At 42.0% G+C, this 16,400-nt stretch overlaps 1 protein-coding gene across 1 annotated transcript in view; it reads left to right on the top strand.

Annotated features, from left to right (window-relative positions):
• Positions 1–15,882, top strand: part of LOC146463655 (rapamycin-insensitive companion of mTOR-like) — a 36,866-nt gene extending 20,984 nt beyond the window's left edge. Inside the window, exons 29-41 of the mRNA XM_085084064.1 lie at positions 252–320; positions 880–956; positions 2,231–2,309; positions 3,290–3,399; positions 5,095–5,182; positions 5,841–5,933; positions 6,809–6,915; positions 8,347–10,440; positions 11,541–11,715; positions 12,630–12,866; positions 13,797–14,008; positions 14,751–14,889; positions 15,393–15,882. Of these exons, the coding sequence (XP_084940190.1) occupies positions 252–320; positions 880–956; positions 2,231–2,309; positions 3,290–3,399; positions 5,095–5,182; positions 5,841–5,933; positions 6,809–6,915; positions 8,347–10,440; positions 11,541–11,715; positions 12,630–12,866; positions 13,797–14,008; positions 14,751–14,889; positions 15,393–15,428 (3,516 nt within the window). The 3' untranslated portion in view covers positions 15,429–15,882. The remainder of the gene's footprint in view (positions 1–251; positions 321–879; positions 957–2,230; positions 2,310–3,289; positions 3,400–5,094; positions 5,183–5,840; positions 5,934–6,808; positions 6,916–8,346; positions 10,441–11,540; positions 11,716–12,629; positions 12,867–13,796; positions 14,009–14,750; positions 14,890–15,392) is intronic.
• Positions 15,883–16,400: the final 518 nt, after the last annotated feature.

The raw sequence follows: 16,400 nt of genomic DNA, 5'->3' as shown, positions 1-16,400 counted from the left end.
GTTTCCTTCCTCTCTCCTCACCTCCCCCCTCCCTTTTTGCTCTAGCGCCATTTCGCGGGCATCTAAAAGACGGAAATCGGCTTTATAGTGCAGAAAACTCCACGAAAAACGCTCGCTTCACAGGCTATACTTATTCTTACATTGTGATATTAGAACTGTTGTAAATTAATTTCACTTATTCAAAGTCTTGTTGTATAGTGGAATAATTGACTGAAATACCATAAGCACTGTTTTTACGTTTATTTTAACAGCTGTATGACACCGACACTGACGTTGCCATGGAAGCTGCTGACGTGTTAGATGAGGCTTGTGAGGATGAGGTAAGCTGGGCACGAGTGCGATGAAGGCTAATTAGCCTACGTAGTCTAACAGGCCACAACTAGCAGGTGCCTATTGTACATGCCTTTCTGTATTTAACACTCTGATAAAAAAAACTACCATTTAGCAAATGAGTTTGTGAATACAGTCAACTTCCTTTACTGCGGACACCCTCGGGACCGCAAGTTACTAGCGAGAGTCCGTAATAGCGAGAATCTATTTCAGTCAAACGTCTGTAATTTATTTTTACCGGGGATTTAGCTGCTGTCCGTATTATCAAGGTGTCCGCAAGGCGAGAGTAAGCGAAGTAAGCAAAATGATGCGGGTTCGAAGTGAGAAATTTTCATATATTCAAGCTACGGAGGAAAGAGTTAAGGAGAGACTTTCGAAATTATGTACGCAACGTAAGCGGCTATGAAAAGAAAACCTGAAAAAAAATTCAGGCGTGATTTGAACCATGACCTCTGCGTTACCGGTGCAGTGCGCTAGTTAGTGACGATACAGAACTTTGTCTAGTGACATTCTAAGATTATGTAACAGTGTTTTTTTCATTTTTAACAGGCTAATCTGCAATACCTTGTGGAGCTTAGTCCTGTGCTCCTCCACTTGGGAGAGAAAGGCCTTCGTCTTCTTACAAGGTGGGTGTTTTTTGTTGTCCATTAGTGAGTTCCCTTGGCCACGTGCCAAAGCCCGAGACGCCCCCAAAATTCAAGTGTTCCAGTCATCTCCGACATTTCCAGGGATCTCACTATTAACTGTCAAAATTCCCGCGCGCTGATTGGCTCGTAGCAATTGTCTATAAAAGTACAGACAATAAAAATGACGTCAGGTGTAACGCGCGCGTTTTGTCAACGGAAAATAAAGCCAATTCCGCTCGTTCTTTCTTCGTGTAGTTGTAAAGAACAAATGGACGGCAAATTTCTACTCTTATAGACCAGAAAATGACGCCATAGAATGTTCAAAACTTGGCAGTGAAACCACTTGAGGTTTGAACATTTTTTGGCGTTGTTATATCTTCTATAAGAGTATTGACCATAGAAAACTGCCATCGATTTGTTAAATGGAATGATTTTTTGTGTGTTGTAATTTCGGAGATCGTTTTCACGAATCACACAAAGGGTTCCTGTGGAGTTTTTATCCTGCAAGCATTTACTCCAATGTTGAATCTTCTAGTATCACCGTTTGATCCAAAAGCGTGGTTCAAGAATAGTAAAGTCTAAAGGAAACGAGCTGTAACAACTGGACAGATTGATCGTTTGGTTTCCATGAGGTTATCCTTGGCTTGTTCTCATTTTTTTACTTGGCTTGGTTGGTATCACAAGAATTAATGAACTGAGTTTCCTACCTAAAGCACCAGTATCTGCAATTCACCAAAAATAATTCCTGCAATAAACAAAATATCTCCAATTCGCTAAATGAGTGCCGGGGGGTTGGCAATTTTGTTTTGGGATACCAGCGTTTCACACCTACAAGCGTGGTCGTTGTGACTCTTCGTTTTTTGTTTGTTTGTTTGTTTGTTCGTCTAGTTCAGGAAATCTTAGAACACTGAGTACATCTTGAAATACTTTTTATTGAGTGCCGTGAGGACTTATGTCCACTATCCTACTATGAAATACCTCAATTGTCACGACCAGCTCCCAGCTGACCTCTTAGTTCAGTTGGTTAGAGCGCTGGTGATCTAATACAGAGGTCGTGGGTTCAAGTCCCGCTGTGGTCAAAGATTTTTCTTTGAAACAAATTTCCTTCACAGATCTAGCAAGCTCAGGGAACCATCAGGACAGAAGTCCTCACTCTAGCACTCAATATTCATAATTTTATTTCATTTCTATCGCATTGCATGGGTGCTAGGCGGCTCACCCAGTTTGTGTTACTCGAAAAAGAGTATTTGTTGAGTTTGTTTTTGTTGTTTCAGATTTCTCTCTGTTGAGAGCGGGCTGAAGTACCTGTCTAACCGGAGATACATCATTACTTTGATGGACCAGTGGAGATCGGTAAGAGAAGTTAACATGTTGAAGAGTTTATTTCATGCTTTGAAATGTTGTGTTATCCTAGAAAGAACTCGGTTGGCTTGTAGTTGTTTGGTGTGGTATCGAAATAACAGAGGACGAATATCGATATGTTTTCAAACGGAACTTACTATCGATAATATCGGAATGTTGATATCAATGTCGTTTCCCCTCCCCCCCCCCCCCCCCCACCTTACTTCTCGAGTGTTAGTTCCCAATGTCCCTGGGATGTAAGCGATGAACACAAAGTCACTTCCACCGGATGCTTGCAAGAAGCAATTTTCTATGGTGATCGCTTATAAAGGTGGGATTTGCCGTTGGAGATAGGTTACTTCCTGGAAGCCTTGAGCAACTTATGTCGCATTTTTGTCGTTTTCTTTTTCAGAAGCAATTTGGTCATGGGTTCTCTTTAGCACTTTAACATTCACTACAGTGTTAATTAGTCTCTGATCCATCATTTGTGTTCTTAGTGCTAGCAGCGCAACATTCATTTGTACCCTTCGCATTCACATTGCCGCACTGAATTACCACCGTAATCGCCCATGACTTGCTCCCCTCTGTCCTCGTAGCTCAGTCGATAGAGCAACGGACGATCAAATCCGAAGGTCTTGGGTTCGATATATCGATACCCGCCGAGGTCGGAGATTTTTTTCTTTGTCTCGTGCGATCTCACATTTCCTTACTAGGGCTAACGGTCAGGGCCCAGTTGCTCGAAGCATGGCTAGCGCTAACCCGGGTTAAATGCCATGACAACCTATAGGTTTTAATACCTCTTAACCAATGGTTAGCGCTAACCATGCTTCGAGCAACTCAGCCCAGTTGGAAATCCATGGGTTCACTTTAGCTCTTTAACATACACTGCAGAATTAATTCTCTGATCTATCACTTGCACAAAATGTAGCCTATTGTATCCGCGCTCCTTTTTTCGTCATCAACGATTTAAGACTTTTTCATTCATTTTGAAGCACTACAGCAACGCGTATGTCCGCTGGGTGGAAGAATTGCTGGCCGAGTCGCTGACGTCATATGTTAAACAAAAAGATGAAAACACCTTGATAAGGAGAACCAACAAGAAGTGAGTTTGTAAAGTAGAACATTCTTCTGTTGAAAGAAAAAATGGTATGATTGTGTTTGCAGACATGTTAGTTCCACGGTAAAGTATTTTACAAAAGTATCTGGCACAGGCAGCCTGTGATGTTTGTGCTGGCAACTTGATGTCATCTTGTCTGAAATATTTCTTTCGTTAAGACACTTCCAAGTCCACTTACAAGGGTGTCTTTAAAGGGCCGTTTACATAGGCTATCATTATTGCTAGAAAAAAAAACAGAGAAAATGGCCAGTTTGTGCGGCCTGTAAAGCCTGCCGCACCCTTGAGGAAAGAGCTGAGCAAACTGCCTCGCGAGGCGATTAGCTCAGCTGTTTCATCACGTGTGCGGTTGCGTTTTCGTGAGTTTTTCGCCTCGTGAGGCCGTGAGGAAAATATCTATCATGTTTGATATTTGAGATTTCGCCTCGCGAGGCGAAATTCTCACGAAAACTCAACCGCACAGGAAAAAGCTGAGCTGATTTCCTCGCAAGGCAGTTTGCTCAGCTCTTTCCTCAAGTGTGCGGCAGGCTTAAGGACGGTGCCTTCTTTTGTTACTGCGCATACGTTCTGCGCATCTCTAGATACTCGGGTTTCCTATGGGTGGTGCGTATTTATAGGCGGTTTAAAACTTTGTGGAGAAAGCAGAATTTAGCAAGCATCCAAAAAGAAAATTTGGGGTAACCATGCATTTTTCAAAGATAATAAAGCTTCAATTTGGAAAAAAACGCAATACATTGCTTTGTATTTTACTGTTTTTTAGAATAATTGTTGCTTAATTAACCCTAAAAAATGCATGGTTACCCCCAATTTTCTTTTTGGATTTCAATAGCTCTTGCTAAGATCTGCTTTTCCCACATAGTCATAAACCACGCAAAAAATACTTCGGTATTAGTAGGCACCGTCCTTAATCAAAGTATTGTTGCGTGGATGATTACCTGCTGTGACTTCATTAAGTACAGTCGAAACTCTTCGAACGGCCACCTCTCCATAACGGAAACTTCGCTACAACGGCCATCTTTCCTTGTCCCAACTTGTTATTCATTCACATAAAACCTCCATTGAAATCCTTTTCGTTACAGGGGAAATTCTGTCAGAAAACGGCCATTGTAGCGAGGTCCTGTTGCCGTTAGCAGTTGTTAAACATAAATTCATAATCCTGTATTGTGTGTCTGGGTCTTCCAAAAATGGATTCGTTTTATAATAGGAATCAATTTGTTGATGGCTTAATAGTATGAATTATTCCCCTTCGCCTTCCACAAAGGTTGAATGAGAAATAGACCCTTCTCCAAACTGGCGGCCGAAAATTCAAATAGTTAAAATTACGTATACCAGCACTAGAAAGAGCACTTTTACTTTAGTAACCCTGCAAAGTGTCAGCATATCAGGTGTAATAGCTGAGAAAATGTAAGTTGAAAAATGAAAAATTTACAGACGTTTGTATGATGGGGGTGTGAAGTATACCCCCAGTGATATAAACGTCTGTAAATTTGTCAAATTTCATCTGACATTTCCTAAGCTGATATAACACCTAATATGCTAAAACTTTACAAGGCTAGTAAAGTAAAGGTGCTGTTTCCAGTGCTGGTATCAGTTTTTCATTCAGTTCAATTTTAACTCATTCAAATCTGTTGCCGCCATTTTGGAGAAGGGTCTATTGTTTGTACTTGTGTTTTTCTGTGACAGGGCAGTGGTAAAAGACGCCTACCTCCCACCTCATTTGTACGGACAGTTGGTTCAAAAGAAGAATGGCTTTAAACTTCTGCAGAAAACCGTAAGTCACACATTTTATTCATCAATGAATTCAGCGTGGTAAATGAACTGCTGCAGTTTAGCATCTCCTGTTGAAAAGTAGGTTGGCGACACCAACCCCGGTGTTGACGTCATATGTAGGTTGAGTTTGTTGTTGGTTCTTGTTCCTGCTCCGAGGGTTTTTCTCCGGGTACTGCCTCCGGTTTCCCCTCTCCACAAAAACCAACATTCCCAAATTCCAATTCGACCTGGAAACAGTGGATGAAAAGAGCCAATCTGCGAAAGCTATTGATTATTTATTATTATTTTTTTAACTTGCCGTTTTACGCTCCTTTTTTCGTTTTCGGAGCATATTAGATTTTCGTCCTAAGGAATTAAGGGTAGAGGGACTGGGGAAAGCTTAGAAGTGAGGGGCATAATAGACGGGGGAGTGGGAGCTTTATTCCCAATAACAAATGTCGTTGAAATGTTCGCTTCTTAAGAACAGCCCCGCTATAGCTTGAGGCATCCCGTGGAGAGTTGGTACAAGGCAATTGAACAATGTGTCCTGTTCATGGAATCCGACAAAGCAAACCCAGCGAAATCGCTGCAGTTTTATTTAATTTAGATCCAGAAACTATTAAGATTTGTAGACCATGTGTTGGTCCTGGGTTTACGTTGACGTTTCATTTCCACTTTAGAACGACGTAGAACTATTTGCGAGCACAGTAAGGACACTGGAGCTGAAATCTAGAGAAGACGTTATTGAACTCAAGGCAGCTTTGTGGGCTTTGGTAAGTAGCACATACATGGTAGTGTTTTTTTTCCCTTTCTGTATTTGTATTTTGTTAAATACAGTCGAACGTGTATTAAGCGACACCGTATTAGCGGCCGGTTCTCAAAATCCCGAAAATTACGTCCCTTAATCACTGCAATTTTGGTGGCGGTCACCCTTTAAAAGTCACAGGAACTGAGCTGTTTCAATCTATTTTCTTCACCTGTTTTATAAGGAAAGCACTCAAATACGGCGCTGAACAAATTAATAGCGTGGCAGGCAATTCAATTTCTAACGACCTACAATACTGACTGTAGGATCTTGTAGTTAATGGGAGAAGCCGCTAAAACAATATGGCGCCAGGTAAATATGGCGATCGTAAAATCGTCGCTTCGTTTTACTACAACTGTCCACGGGAGCTTTATGTTTTCTTTTAGAAAAAGCCCTATAACCTTGGAGTGTCAAATGCCGATGGGACGAAAGATAAATCGCCTGCTGGCGACCAGTTCTAAATTTTTGGTCCCCAACACCTAATTTTTGGTCGCATTAGCGACCAGTCAGTCGCAATTTCGGACCCTGTTAAAATACTAAATGTTTTATTAGTCCGTTTCTATACCATGTTCTCCTTTGTCATACCATTTTATCGCAGCAGTTTCTTAACCAACTAAGTGATTTTGTGAGCGCTTTAGTGCATAAACTGCACACTAAGTTATAAAATGTTATATAAAATGTCATTTTTATTGTTTTTGGCGTGTTTTCGGAATAACCTGTATTAAGCAGTCACTTAGCCATTCCCCGAGGATGACTTTTTAATACAGGTTCGACTATAAAACGTTTTTTATAATAATTATCTTTTGTTTTGGTGAGTAGCTTCGATGCTTCTTTGTTTTCCAGGGACATGTCGGCTCCACGAACTGGGGGATAAACTTTCTTGTGGAGGAAGCCATCATCCCAGAGATTGTTCATTTGGCTGAGGAATGCGGAAACTTTGCCATCAGGGGGTATGTTGCTGATTGTTGGTGTTTTGCGAGTGCCATTTGTCAAATCTGGTGCAGATTTGTCAATTGTATATGTCACTGTTTAGATACTGAGGGTGCTAGTTTCTAATGAAATTGCGGTGCTATGTCGAATGTTTGGTTTATCAACAACAACAACAACTTTATTTAATATACTTATATCTTTTACAGGAATACGCAGCCCGCATATTGCAGAGCTAATCAAGGCGGGATGTGTAACTTAATAATTATTACAAACATGAATAAAATTAGAAAAAATTAGTAAATATAAATATAAGTAAGTAGATAAGTACGCGCATTCGTTCTTTTAAGTAACTATATAAGAGAAAATTAAATAAGTAGAAGATACATAATTATACATACACATATATACGCATATATAATAAGAGGGAAAAACAAGAACAAGAAGAAAAGCGAATGTAAAGTTTAATTAACAATAGTTAGTGATTTTAAAGATTAAAGACGAGACATCAACATAATCATCCTCATCATCAAGCACCGCAAGTTAGCCTGGGTGGCAGGCGCTAGAAAGAGGAAGGGAGAGGGGAAAATTGGGCGCGCGAGAAACACGCGGCGCGGGGGAGAGGGGGAAAGGAAGCTTCCTTTCCCCCTCTTCCTCGCGCCGCGTGTTTCTCGCGCGCCCAATTTTCCCCTCTCCCTTCCCCTTTCTAGCGTCTGCCACGCAGGCTAACCGCAAGTAGAAATTGATGAATTTTGTACTTAAAAACAGAGTTGATAGCTGAATTTAAATTGGCCACTGTAAAGATTCGAGCGCTGACGTTTCTTCAAGTGTTAGTCCTTCGTAAGAGCGAATACAACTTACAATTCCTTGATTCGCTTTTGACGAAGGGCTAACGCTCGAAACGTCAACACTCGAATCTCTTTACGGTGGCCAATTTACCTTTAGTTATCAGCTCTGTTGATAAACCAAACATTAATTTATATATCACTGTTTACCTTTCCGTCTATCTGCCTTTAATGGATAACTCACTAACAGACCGACTGACTTATCGATGAATTGATTGATTTTGCGATCGATCGAACAAGCGAGTTAGTGACCGGTCAATCTTGGTTTAAGCATGTGAACATTATTGGCGAATAAGAGCGGTTTTTAATTTAGTATCGTAAAACCAAAACCAAAGTTATTACTCTGGCTTTTCGCAACAGATGTAAACAACACAACGAGCCAATCAGAATTTGAAGCAAATACATGTAACTTGCGCCAAGCGCGGGAAAACGCGTGCAGCGAAAACACGATTGGTTTTGGTTTGGATTCTAATTGGTTGAGAAAGTGGCGCCAGTTTTGTTAACCTGTCACAGAGCGTATTAATGCAAAACCAAAGGAAACGCGAAATTACTTTCGACACTCAATTGAAAACCGCTCTATTTATTTATTTTTCAATATTTTTTGTACAGGACTTGCTATTACGTTCTTGGCTTGATCGCAAAGACCCGTGAGGGTGCGGACATCCTTCGTGAGTTGGAGTGGGAGAGTGTGCGACACATGGGTGAGGACGTTTGGCCTGTCATGGAAAACACAGTCGAGAACAAAGAAGAAGTCATCCCATTTGGCTATTTAAGGTGTGAACCGCTGAATACCCCGGGCTCATCTTCCTCGTCCCTTGGGTATGGGTATCTTGGTGGCATCAGCGAGACCGAGCGCGCTGGAGGGATATACTTAGGAGAGGACAAAAAGGACGCAGAGGGGTCCACTGCGTATGACAAATTAAGCGGGATTTATCTGGGAGAGGATAAGGGACCCGCTCGAAAGCCTTCGCGGGAGGAATCTAATGAAGGCGGAATATTGTCTCAGTGGTATAAAAACGCTGAGCGGCGGCGGATGATCGTGACGAAAGAGCGCGGACATTATGATGAGAGGAGCGGAGTTTATTTAGGTGAGGAATCACCCTCAAATGCTCCGCCCCCGAGTGATGGCATCCAGCTCCCGGCCCCTGGGGGAATTTTAGAGCGGCTTTATGCGGAGTCTGGGTTTGACATGACAATGTTCGCGAACAAGGAATCAAAATTGGCCCACAAAAGAAACTTCAGCGAGGGGAATTTCAATACCGGGAGTTTTCGCGAGAAGGTTGCCCCGTACGAGAAGTTTGAGGGTAAACGGAGGGCATTGTCAAACGTAGACCGGGTCGCGTCTTCGTTACAAGCCGTTGGGGAACATCAACGCGGTGATTTCCTCTCGCCGAATAATCATGAGCTCACGCCTACTCATAAACACACCAGTAGCGCCCCTAGCAAAGCGAATTCCGTTCACATGGACGGAATGTTCGATAGAGACGGCGAGGTCCGGCGGATCATATTTGAGACTCCCGCGGATTCGTCTGTTAAACCGGAAGTGCGAAGCCGCAGTGAGAGCGAGGCAACTGACTTGTCTACTACAATGCCCTTGCACAACCGAACCGGAAGTAACCTGAGCAGTGCAAGCATGGACAGCGGTGAATTTTTAGAAATGTACATTTCTTCGCGCAGCCGCACGAGTAGCACGAGTGAGACTGGGGGCTACTTACAGCAGGGAAGCCCAACCAATCAGAGTTTAGTGAGCGTCACTTCCGACGATACTTCTACTAAGACGCTTGATGACAAAGATCGACCTTTGAACTCGTCTGGAGAGAGCCTTCAAGGCGGAATCTCCTATGAGTCGCCACCTTCACATTACTCAAGTGGGCCATTGCGCGATTCCCCGAACAGCATAAGTCCACTGGGTAATGGTAGAGACGAGCGAAAACTTTTCCCTGGCGCGGAGAGACTGCAGAACGAACTTGAATCGCGACAAAGAAGTACGAGCTTAACGGAGAAGCGCCGCATTGGCAGTCCGTCCCTCGGGATTATACCCGAAACCCGCAGCTCCAGTTTTAGCGGGAGTACAGACTTTAATAAGATCTTTAACAAAAGCCGTTCGAGATCTGACGTGGAGCTGATTCATGTTTCGCCCATGGAGAATCTAAACGATTTGCACGGCAGCTCTAAGAGCTTGGCTGAAGTTAAGATCTTGAGCGACAAGACGATAGTGTTTTGCGCGGGCGGTGGTACCAAAGCAAGAGCCCTGAGCGTGGATAGCGCGAAGGCGAGTGGACTGAGACGTGACAGACTTTTGGTGACCAGCAGTCAGCTTAGTGGCGAGGAATCGGACGTGAGCAGCTCGCGAAGTCGAGGCGGTTCTTTCGAGAAGGCGGATTATGCAAAGAAACTGGGACTTAAATCCGGGGACTTGTCACGTGCGAAGCGCACGCGCAGTGCAAGTAGCGGGAACTCCTCGGTTGACAGTACAACCCCGAAAAGGATTCAGAACAGGAACACACTAGTGGGGTCAAATGAGAATTTCACAGTGGTGTCAGGGGATACACGCCGAAATTCATGCGCGAGTCCAGAAGCGTCACCGTATACGAGTTCGCGTGATGCGTTTGGGTACACGGCGCTGAGCACGTTACGGCGTCAAAGAAGTTTTAACCGTGACTTGGAGGCTAAAGTGAACGCTTTTGGTGCGGCAAGAACAGGGTGAGTTAAGGATTGATTGTTTATTTTATTTTATTATTATTATTATTTATTTTTTTTTTCTTTTTTTTTTTTTTTGCTTCGGCTTGAGTTTATTTCGGTAAAATTGTGGAATATCACGAAATATCACTGAGTTGCTAGTAACACGCTCGGAAAAAATTGAATTCGTTTCAAGGATACTAGAAATGTGTGCGTGTTCGTTGTTTTACAATGCCGATTGTAAATTTTTTGTAGAGTCAGCAGGCATGAAATAATTTTTATGAAGGTTGCAACCTGATTTGTTTCGGATGAAACTTCATCCATCTTGAGTACAGAACCCGCTAGCAGGTGTCACGCCTTAATCACATCCACTAGCGGGTTCTGAATTGAAGAAGGATGAAGTTTCATCCGAAAAATGTTTACTATAAAAAAAGTTGCAACATTTATAAAAATACCGATTATATTGTCACAGTGTTGGCGTGGAAATAAATTGTCATGGTGTAGACGTGTAGGAAAGTTTCCATTCCGAGAGTTGTGAATTACGTTTCACGGTTTAGAAGCGAGGATGGTGTAGGCGGATGTACAGTGCAACAAGAGTTACGTGTATTCTACAATTCTTCTGTTTCCAGCTAGAATCATTTCATTGCTGATTCACACTCAGTTATCTGTTCTAAATTTTGACTTCTAGGGCAAGTGTCACGGGAATTTGAAAAACGTTTCGTTCTACATTCCTTGTTTGTAACAAAATCACCCATTGGAATTACATGTGCAGAGGCAATCCATCCCCCAATAAAACTTAAAGGAATTTTGCAAAATGTTCCCCTAACGGTAACACACTTAGTTTTCAGTCAGGAGATAGTATTAAAGACAATGCTAATAGCAAAAACAAAAATTCAATAGAGAGAAAACTACCTTACACTAAACACATGTATGCAATTGCGTACTCATTTTTTGCACTGATGTGGTAATTTATAACAAACTGGACCATTCTTTTTAGGCTTCTTTTGAAAGAAAAAAAAGACATGTTTTGGATGTTTCTGAAATGACACAATAATCCCCTTCAGTTGCTTTCAACTTAAGACCTCTAAACATGTTATTGTTCCGGTTTTTTCTTCTCCTATCAGCCTTGTATTCACGCGCTCCATGTCTGCAGGAGATTTTTCAAGCTATAGCAAGCGTGACAGTGTGGCCAGTATTTCCAGTGCGTTTGACTTTCTTCAGTTCACGCCCACAAAGAAAAAGACTGGAAACGAATTCCTTGGTCTTAGTCTTCCTCTTGATCTCAGCACGCTCTTCCAGGTGAGTACCGGGGGGCCTGGTATCCATTTGTTAACTACTCCTTTGTTTTGTTAAGTCAAAACATAAACTTGATTATCTCAAATGTTTAAGCTCTGGTCTAATGCCACCTGCCACCAGATACTGCACCGGTATTGCAGAGGTCATAGCTTTGAATCCCGTTCAAGGCTGTCATTTTCAGCTTTCTATTTGTAACTGCTTATCAATAGACCCTTCTCCAAAATGGCGGCAACAGACTTGAATGAGTTAAAATTGAACTGAATGAAAACCTGATACCAGCACTGGAAAGAGCACCTTTACTTTAGTAACCTTGCAAAGTTTCAGCTTATTAGATGTTATATCAGCTTAGGAAATGTAAGATGAAATTTGACAAATTTACAGACGTTTGTATGACTGGGGGTATACATTTTTCATTTTTCAACTCACGTTTTCTCAGCTGATATTACACCTGATATGCTGAAACTTTGCAGGATTACTAAAGTAAAAACGCTCTTTCTAGTGCTGGTATACGTTTTTAGTTTTAACTTATTTGAATTTTCGGCCGCCATTTTGGAGAAGGGGCTATTAAAACTTTCTTGTTCTTAATATTCCAACTGTGCATCAGTCTTACACCAAATTATTCATTCTTGTACTACAAAGTGTGTGAGCGCCATTGCCGCGAATTCAATACCCTAATTCCCACGACCAGTTCCCAGCTGATCTCGTAGTTCAATTGGTTAGAGCGCTGGTGATCTAAATCCAGAGGTCGTGGGTTCAAATCCCGCCGAGGTTTTTGACCTCGGCAAACCAAGTATATCAGGACAGAAGTCCGCCCTTTGGCACTCAAAAAGATAATTTCATTCCATTTCTTTCTTATTCATTCATTATCTTACTTCCTTGTCTCACTGAATGAATATTGACTGTTTGATTCATAACAGACAGAACCATACGAGTTTAAAGGCTCGTGGCCAGACAATTTCGTTGCCACTCCAACTCTGACGCCACCGTTTGTGGTTAACGCCAAAGAAGGAGAAGACCCTTTCAGTCACAACAAGTCACGCTGCCTCGGTTGCATGCACTCTAACTGGGCGGGGACTGGGAGAAACAGAAGCAAGTCCTCGGATCAAATGATTGATGGAGAGTGGAACAGACTAACACCCGTACAGGAAGCAAAGGTTGATATCTTTATTTTTATATTTTTATCCCCAGTTACATTCACAGGACTCATTTACAATGACTTGGCCTAGAGTCGCATTAACTAGCTAAACAACCTTGCAAGTACGAATGTTTGGTTTATAAACTGAGTTGATAACTTAAAGTAAATTGGCCACCGTAAAGAGATTCGGCTCGTCAGACGAAGGGCTAAATCTCGAAACGTCAGCACTCGAATCTCGTAACGGTGGCCAATTTACCTTTAGTTATCAACTCTGTTGATAAACCAAACATTCGTTTCTTCTCCCCACCGACGCAGCACTCTTTAGAGACTAATCCTCTTAAAGGGGTAGTATCACGCAAACTTGCTGTCATTTCAAAACCAAAAATGTTTGTCTGTCAGCAGAAACAAAGAAATAATTCAGTGTCAAGTTTGTTATAAATTATCACCCCAGTGCAATAAAACTGTCGATTAGTGCCTCTGACCAGAGACGGAGAAAGCCGGAATGGATTGAAACTTGAAAAAATGTTAGGCTAATGTTTGTCAAGTTCTCGCATTTTTGTTTCCAAAATGCGCTAGAACAGATCACGAGTTGTTCGTTTCAAGAATTGAGTTGATTTCTTCCCTCTCGTCATTCTAGAATTATTTGGCAGCTGACTGAAGGTCTTATTACATCATTTTTAATAAGAGATATCAAAAACCCCATGATACTTCCCCTTTAACCTTGCAAGTAGTCGCTAGTTTTCGGAAATTGCAAAGAAAAGACAAAGAAACGAACATTCTATTGCAGTGCGCGCCAGACGCGAACAGTACTTGAGGGTGATCTATTAGGGAAAGCAAAAGATGCTCAGATTTAATGTGTTCAAGAAAGCAAATCCATGCGCCCACTTGTAAAGTTATCCTTTTTGCGAGCTCTGCCGCCTGTTCTCATTTGCTTTTCTTTCTGTTCAAGTTTGAATACTCAGATTCAGCTGGCGAATCATCGTTCGCGGCGTCCACGTGTGAATCCACCGTGAGTGTAGTCAACAACACACCAGCGAACAAAAACAAACTTGATGAGCATACCCCCGAAGGAAAGCGAATGATTCGTGACGAGGTATTGAGACTTGTAACTTCACTGAGCAGTGTGGTGGCTTCCAGATCTCACCAGGAAGAGCTTGTCAAGTAAGTAGGTCATTGACAAATCAACGCAAAGCTGTTGTCTTCCCCACCATTCAGATGCAAAAGCAAAATAGTCTATTCTCGCGCTTGCAATTAAATTGCGACTTTTCCCGCGCTTACTACCGGTTACAAGATTAGAACCAATCAGAGACGAGACTTAATCGTGACTTTTCCCACGCTTGCTACCGGCTACAAGATTAGAACCAATCAGAGACGAGACTTAATCGTGACTTTTCCCGCGCTTGCTACCGGTTACAAGATTAGGACCAATCAGAGACGAGACTCAATCGTGACTTTTCCCGCGCTTGCTACCGGTTACAAGATGAGGACCAATCAGAGACAAAACTCAAACGTGACTTTTCCCGCGCTTGCTACCGGTTACAAGATTAGAACCAATCAGAGACGAGACTTAATCGTGACTTTTTTCGCGCTTGCTACCGGTTACTTGACTAGAACCAATCAGAAACGAAATATAAACTCGACTTTTCCCGCGCTTCTACTGATTACAAGATTACAACCAATGAGGCACCCGACATGAATGCGACTTTCCCGCGCTTGTTACCATTTACAAGGTACTGACCAACCAAAACCATTAAGACAAATGTTGCAGCATAAACATTTACTTTTCTCACGCTTTTTATTCCTGCTACGAGAAGGAAATAAGTATTGATATTGTTGTCGTGGAATTGTTATTTATTGAGTGTTGTTTTGAGTGTTTAATTTTCATTCTTCGTTTTTGTTTCAGGTTAAAAGAGAAATTTCCGTATTGGTTCCAAGACCTTTGCCTATACTGTGAAGTGTCAGACATCCTGGGTCTGTACAAGTTCAAGATTCACATTAGAAGATTCATTCAGGGACTCTTTGCTAATGTCAACTTTGATCCGGTGAGTTAAACCGGGGTTAAAGAATAATGTCGATCCTTATCAGAGTAAAGCTTTATCACGTTGTAACAAACTTTGTTGACACTATGCCTTCTATGCGGACTGCTCTATACAATTGCAAGTCTTGTACCTACACCAAAACATGGTACACTTTAATATGGATCTATACTGGTATCAAATCCGTATCCTGATATCTATCTACCTTTCTTAATTTTCGAGTAAACGTATGGTATAACCGTGCGAATTTTGTTACGGATCGAAGTTGCACTGGTACAACTTTGATCTGTAACTAAAACATCTGGTACGGTATGCGTCAATGTAGAGTGAACGTAGCCTAGACTGCCTCTTAAAAACATGAATCCCTGCAAGGTTTGTACCGTTATAGTCAGTTTGAGAGGCGTCAAGCTTTGACGACAAAGCCTTAGAAATTAACATTTCATTTTAGCAACAAGGGATATTGGTCATATAGTATCAGGGAAACCAACATGACTTCTCTATCATTTTAGATTATCGAGCAGGCGGACTTGGTTGTTAGTAAATAACAGTTCACCTCTTCGTCTGCTTGAAAGGAAGCCTCACTTGGTGTGCTTTGATCGGTGAGAAGATCACGTGACCGACGTGTAAAGCCCAAACCTTGTTTGTGTCGGGAATTTCACAAAGCCATATGCCCTGGAAACAGCAAAACACAACAGGAAAGGCTTCACTCAGCTGTGGATGACTTGCTGCCGATGTTTTTGAAATAAAAAGAGATGATTCATGCATAGACGCACTATCAGTGTCGCTGATAGTAATTGAACTGTATTAAGCGGTCATCCTCAACCGATACACTGATCCTAGGGGAATGGCTAGTGACCGCTTAATAAAGGTTCGACTGTACAAATGTCAACGTTTAGGATCGGCATTGAACAGGAGGAAAACTTGGGTTATACGAAGGGTCGATTAATGTTGTAAAAATTCACTCGCCGGCCTGTACAGATAAAATAAAAGTAAATTTTTTGCCCCCGCAGGGTTTTGGCCCAGACGGCCAAAACCCGAGGAGGCACATTAGGACTCCCCGCGTATAGGGTATAGAATTTCGGTGTGTCGAGAAAAAATCTCGATTTTGGAGAAAACGGTTCGCAAAGGATTGCCCAAAAAGTTCGCAAAGGATTGCCGAATCTTCGCTGGGGGTGAATGAGGATTTCAATAAACAAGCGAAGAATGCTGGGAACGGAGTCTTCACCACGAGGTTTGCCAGGGCTGAAGGAAAGTCATAAGTGCTTATAGCTTTATAGATCATTCGGTTAAAGTCAAAATTGTGTCAACAAGCATCGCTCATCGAGGTCTTTGAAGAATAGACTCGCACAAATTTATATATTGTTCATCGATCTTTGACCGTAAGACACGGTCACACCGGTCAGTGTAAAATGCAGTAATTCCAAGAATGAAATGAACATTCGAATTTCTCTTTGTAATGTCCGACGTGTGAATGAAATGTTGGACATCTCTCTGGAATCGAAATCGTTCCGAAAAAA

This window comes from Pavona decussata, unplaced genomic scaffold, assembly GCF_977016875.1.
Source record: "Pavona decussata unplaced genomic scaffold, jaPavDecu1.1 SCAFFOLD_175, whole genome shotgun sequence".
Lineage (NCBI taxonomy): Eukaryota > Metazoa > Cnidaria > Anthozoa > Scleractinia > Agariciidae > Pavona > Pavona decussata.
This window is presented reverse-complemented; position numbering and strand designations above follow the sequence as displayed.